At 37.4% G+C, this 6,555-nt stretch overlaps 1 protein-coding gene across 3 annotated transcripts in view; it reads left to right on the forward strand.

Annotated features, from left to right (window-relative positions):
• The window catches only part of Uprt (uracil phosphoribosyltransferase homolog), a 30,108-nt gene extending 23,821 nt beyond the window's left edge, over positions 1-6,287 (forward strand). For all 3 annotated transcript variants that reach the window (NM_001432984.1, NM_001432983.1, NM_001432985.1), the window contains one exon: positions 446-6,287. In NM_001432984.1, coding sequence (NP_001419913.1) covers positions 446-552 — 107 coding nt within the window. In that variant the 3' untranslated portion in view covers positions 553-6,287. The remainder of the gene's footprint in view (positions 1-445) is intronic.
• The last annotated feature ends 268 nt before the right edge of the window (positions 6,288-6,555 follow it).

A 6,555-nucleotide genomic window follows, 5' to 3' on the forward strand; every position in this document is an offset into this window, starting at 1 on the left:
GGGTTTGGGTCCCAGGCAGTCTAAACTCCCTGCTTGGCCCAATCACCTAAAGCTAGACTCCCTCTGTCTGAACAGCCAGCATTCTCTTACACACCAAAGATGCCTTCACGCTTTTTTCCCATTGCTGCACTTGGGAAACTCTCATTTTCTGTGATTTCCCTGTGAGGAAGTTCCATATTACTTGATTCTAGCTGATGCTGGTATAACTGAATAATTTGATTTTAAGACCATATTACTGAGTGGGCAGGAGTGGTCTGAACTACTAACAAAGCTTTTCAGATTCCACATATTATATACAGACATTATGCATGCCTAACTCAGTATCCAAGATGATTGTTTCCTGTTTTCTGTCAGTATAAGACAGTGATTATGCAACTTATGAATTCTAACTAGCATTACCAAAATGTTTGCAGTAAGAATAATTATTTTTTTTTATTTTTTGAAGGTGCCAAATCAATCATTCAAGAATTTCCAGAGATCACAATTTTAACTACTGAAGTTCATCCTGTCGCACCTACACATTTTGGACAGAAATACTTTGGAACAGACTAAGTTATTCAACGAAAATGAAATACCTTGCATAATAATATGGTTGTAAATGGATTTCATATCTGTTTATACTGATTTGTTTGAGGAATAATGGAGGAAATATGTTAGGAATGCCTTTTTAACATTGGAAGTAGGTGTAGCAACAAGAAATATTGGAAGTTTATTTATTTGATTTGGTTATTTCTTTACATGTGGTACCAAATTCAGTAGTGAAGCACAACCATAGTGCTTAGAAAAGATGGAAACGTTAATTGTATGTTCATAGAAGTCACTGAATCCTTAGTACATGGAAACTGTAGAACTTGTGAAACACCCCCTCCCCCTTTCTTGGTTTGGAAGTTGTTGCAGCTGCAAAGAAAACCCAAATGAGAGTTAGTTCTGTGACACACTGCAGTTTACATTTTCCTTACTGTGCTTTAGCTCTAGACTGTTTTCCTGTATGTGGGTCTTGTCACCCTCCGGACTCTATATACTTTATATATGCAGGTACCCTGGAGAGGAGAGAACGAGAATATATCCTGGAATTTTATGTTGCCATTTATGTCCTCGCTTAATTTGAAGGCTCAGGATGTCTCTTAACTTGTCAACTAAGCCGTTGTGTTCCTCATGGCTCATTTCCCCAAGTGGGGATTGAGGGAAGGTGTTTGCCAAGCTGGAACACAGGGAAAAAGACGAAGGGCCTTTTTAGTAACTGAATCTGTAACAGGAGTCTACAGAGACTAAACCGCGGATGCCTGATATTGACCCAAGAGGGCTCAATCAGCCCTCTACAAAGAAGTTAGTGGATGGAGATCTTTCTAAGGTGTGAGGGAAGTGGAGGCTTTGCATTTCATGGCCAATAAGTAAATCAGCACGGTTCTCGGCTGTTGTTTTTCAAGACAGGGTTTCTCTGTGTTCCTCTGGCTGTTCTGGAACTCACTCTGTAGACCAGGCTGGCCTCTAACTCATGGCGATCCAGCTGCCTCTGCTTCCCAGGTACTAGGATTAAAGGCAGGCAGCACCACCCAATATGCAATACGGTTCTTTTAATTTAGTTGTTTCTACTAGTTGCCTTTGATTTGGAACTTAGTTATTTTGCATGTTTTATGACTATAACTGTATTAAAGTAGAGAATACGTATGTTCTTTTAAAATATATGATTTGTATCTGTTCATATTTAAGCTTCTGAAAGGGAGACGAAACAAACTTTGAATCAGACTTTGCACTTTTGAAATGAACTTATAAAACCCAGATTCCGATTTTACACTGATACTGTGGTGGCTGGGTGATTACTTGATTAGTTTACATGGCTCATGGCCCAATAGACAGCTGTTGTGAGACTATGTTCGAAAGTATAAGAAAAAGTACAAGGGAGTCTCTTAGACTGAAGCTGAAGAGGAAGGAAAGCAACCTGGGGTACATGGAATGGATTTTACCTTATGGTTTTAGCCTGCTAAGCTCCACTGTACTTTTACTTTTGTTGTTGTTCTTGTTTCTTTGAGACAGAGCTTCTCTGTGTAGCCCTGGCTATCCTGGAACATGCTCTGAAGACCAGGCTAGCTTCCAACTCAGAGATCCACCAGTCTCTGCTTCCCAAGTACTGGGATTAAAAGTGTATGCTACCATGCCCACCTACTTTCTTTTTGAAGACTATTATGTACGAAAAGTAACATCCATCTAACAGTTCTTCCAGAGCAGAATGCTGCCTTTCAAGTTCTTCCTGAACTCTCCCCCACCCCCTCTTTTTTGAGATAGGGTCTTATTGTGTATCTCTGGCTAGCCTGGAACACACACAGACATTCTCTTGCCTCTTGAGTCCTGGGATTAAAAGTGTGCTAAAAGTTACATTTATATTTGTTATTAGGTGTTATGTGAGTACAAATTCAGATAGACCAGATCTGTTGATGTTGTTACTGCACTGAATCAGTTGGAAAGACAATGCTCACTAACCTGGGTGTGCTAGGAGGATTTCAACTTTGAGACCTGCATAAGTAACTGAGTCAGATCTTGTCTCAAAAAATTCTTGTTTTGCCCATTAACCTAAGAATTGCTGCGACTCAATTGAATTGGTGCTTTTCTTGGTTGCAGTATTTTCTTTGAATATGAGATAATTTCAAACTACTCTGTAGGGATAAAACCATATTTTAAGCAAATTCTTTTTTTTTTTATTTTGAATCATGTCTTTTGTACATAGGCCAGCTTTGAACTTGCTGTGTAGTCAGTTCTGACTTTGAACTCCTGTTCTCACTGCCTCCACTGACTTCTGGGATGAAAGGCTTACCACTTGAATGCCATTTAAAACAAATTCTTTTTCTACGATTAACCATTTAGATTCAAATGTCTGTTGCTTTTCAGCAAGAAACATGATTAAAAGTTAACTACATTTGAGTCCCACGAGGAAGCGTAGTATAAACAGTAGGAATAATTCAATAAGGTCATATTCTCCTCTGATGTTTGTGCCCTACACTCCTGCAGATATAACTCTGATCTCTGAATTTTGGAATGTTTTAGCAAACAAATTCGTACTTGCAGGGCTAATCACTTGCAGGACTCTATTTTCTAAAGTCAACAGAAGATTAACAGACTACTAAAAGTAAGATTGACTTTAGTGGCGTGAACTTCAGAGCAGTATAAATTGTGCAAGTTCTTTATTGAAAAATACAAGCTCGAGTTAAATGATCTGCAAATAGCACAAAGCTGTTATTCTCAAAGTACAGCGCGCATCATAATTATTTAGAGGGCTACAGATTGCTGGAGCCCACCTCTACAGTTTCTGAGTCAATGCCTTGATTTTCAACATTGCTTCTTTTTATAACATAGGCATTTAATGATATAAAGCTTCCGGTAAAGATTAAGCTGATTTTTGATATGTTTTCATTTTAATTCAGGTAAAAATATTTTCTTTTTTATTTCTTCAACCCAGGGTCATTTAGAAGCATCAACCAGTTGCAAATATATTCGTACCATTTTCCATATTTCTCTTCGATATTGCTTCCAAGTTTAATTCCATGGTGGTCAGAGAATATAATTGTTAGCATTTGAATTCTTTCAATTTGGGAGATTGTTTAGACATAGGATCTTGTCCATAAACTATTGTTAGTTGGTAAGTCTACTTCCTACCAACATGATTACTTGGAATGTATGCATATTCTGTGTTGTTTGCTATGAATTTCAGGTTAAGTTGGTTGATAAAGCTGTTCAAATATTCCACTTCCCTCATTCTTTCTACCTGTTCTATTGATTATTAGGAGAAGGATGTTGAAAGCTCAGACTAGAAGTGTTGTATTTCTTTCTTCTTTGAATTCTATGAAGGTTTCGCTTTGTGTATTTTGAAGTGCTCTTGTTCGCTGTGTAGACTCTTAGGATGGTTGTAGTCTCTTGATGCTGTGACCCTTTAACCACCCTGAAATGTTCCATTTTCTATCTGTTAATACTCTGTGCTGCAATTGCAGATTTCCTTTGACTAGATTTACTTTAACACGCTTCAGTTTTCATGTGAATTTATGATAGATCTGTTTAGAGATGCATCTTGCTTTGTAAAAATCCATTTTGACAGTGTCTGCCGTTTGTTGCAGTGTTTAGATAGTTTTCGTGTCGTGTAATTATTGACATGATTACTTTTAGATCTACCATCTGGCTATTTCCTTCTAACCTTACTTTTTCTTCATTTCTACCTTTTTGATTATTATATATAATTCTATTTTATGTCTTCATGACGTTTGTGTAAGCTTCTCCACTAAGTCCACCCTCCAGGACCTTGGCCCAAACCCATCCCCTTTCTCTATTATGTAGCTCTAGCTGTCCTGAAACTTACTGTGTGGACTAGGCTGTCCTTGAACTCATAGTGTCCGGACTAAAGGCATGTACCACCACACTTGGCCAGCGTAGTCTCCCTTAAAGGAAGACTGCTGTATTTTTCTGAAGATTTACATTTAATATAGCAGTTGTAGAGCAAACAATTTATAAAAATAATAGCATGAGTATATCCAACATTTGGAGGATTCTATGCAAAATATAGACTTGAAGCAGTTATTCCATTTATAAAGCCATTATATACATCTCAATATTTTTATATTAATCTGATTATTTTCCCTTTGTCTACCATTATTTGAACATTGTGGTAAGCTTATATGAAACTGCTTATCATATTAATTTGTAAATGTCACTTAGCTTCTCATATTAGTCATTTTCCATTGATATCACATCTTGAAGATGCTTAAATTAAGTTGTTCAGCACACATAATTATCAGTGCATTCTGTGAGCTGTTTAATATACTTGAACTTCACCAGCATTGTTCACCTCCCACCATAGCACACAGAGATAGCATAGTTACTTTATTCTACAGTCACTCAGATAACCATTATACATTATGCTTTCTCCCAAATAATTGGCTCTTGACCAAGTGCCAGATATTGTTAGGGAAAGGTGATGTCATTGTTGAGCAAGATTTGTTTATGTTCCCAATCAATATTTTAGTTTATTTGAGCTGCTGTAAAAAAATACCAGACTTGGTGGGTTTTTTGTTTTTTTCATGACAGAGTTTCTCTGTGTAACCATCCTGGCTGTCCAAGAACTGGTTTTGTAGACCAGGCTGCCCTCGAACTCAGAGAGATCTGCCCGCCTCTACCTCCTGGGTGCTGGATTAAAGGTATGGACCACCACTCCTGGCAGGGCTGGCTTCTTATGGCAAATCTAAGGGTGTAGTTTAGAATTATTTCTACTTCTGCTGTAAAATCAAGTACAACTTCCTATGTGCTGTTCTTGTGGTGAGGGCAGGCAGTGCATATTAATGTAAGTTGGTTTTGCCTTCAGAGAACTTGGAAGTTTATAGGAATTCTGCAAGTGTTGCTGTGCCATTGTCTATCATGAAGGGCTGTTGATTCATATCTGGGTCAGGCTCCAAGTGTTTTAAACTGATCTAAAGACCCTATTCGTTCATGCCTTTGCCCAACTGTGAGTACTAACACTGTCCAGCTTTAGTCAAGGAATCTGCCTGTCCCAGGTTGCTAAAGCCTTTCTAGGCTGCTTCCTGTCTTCTGGAAGAGTGATCCTTCTACTGATCCAATCTACTTACCATTTTTTTCTGAATGCCATTCATTAAACGCAAATTCCTTTTGCTCTAGCAGTCACACTACTGAGTATGTAAGCAGAGAGAATGAAATCACCAGGCTGAGGAGACATCTGCACTCATGCGTTCATTGAAGCAGTATTCTCAATAATTAAAAACTAGAAACAGCCAAAGTGTACATCACATGATAAATGTATAAAGAGTATGGTGCATTTATATGATAGATTACTATTCAGCCATACAAAGGAATGAAATCCTGTCATCTGTGACACAGTCAGATGGAACAAAAGATTTGTTAAGCGAGTGAAACAAGCCAGTCACACATTAACACTGCATGATTTCTGTTCGTGTGGAATCCAGTGAAAAATGATCTCATACAAGTTGTTATCAAAATCTTGGGAGAGATACTCGAATGGGGAAAGGTCAAACAAGGGTCACTAAGTTGTAGTTACTTAGAAGAAAGTTCTGTTGTACTATTACATAGTTACGTGTCTGTAGATCATCATTAATGTACGATACATGAAAATTAGAAGAAAATATTTGACGTTTTTATTATGAAGAAGTGATGAGGAAAGAAATGCACATGATTTAAATATTATACAGTGTATACATGTACTGAAATATATCTAATTAATATGTACAAATTTTCTTTTTATGGATCACTTAAAATAAATTTAAATAAATGAAAAATAATAGTTGAGTTTATTTTTGCTTTTGTTTCTTTCTATCTTTTCTTTCTTTTTTGAAAATTAATTTCTTTTTTGCAAATTTCTGTGTTTCTTTGTTTCTTTATTTGAGGAAAGGTCCTACTCTGAAGACCAGGCTGTCCTTGTAGTCACTATATAGCCTAGGCTGACAGAGCCACCACACCTGACTCTTTGTCTTTCGATGCCTAAACTGCTACTTATTTCCCACACAGCTCTCTTTTGTCCTGTGGACCAATGTTTAACTCACCAGG

Source organism: Rattus norvegicus, chromosome X, assembly GCF_021556685.1.
Source record: "Rattus norvegicus strain SHRSP/BbbUtx chromosome X, alternate assembly SHRSP_T2T, whole genome shotgun sequence".
Taxonomy (NCBI): Eukaryota; Metazoa; Chordata; class Mammalia; order Rodentia; family Muridae; genus Rattus; species Rattus norvegicus.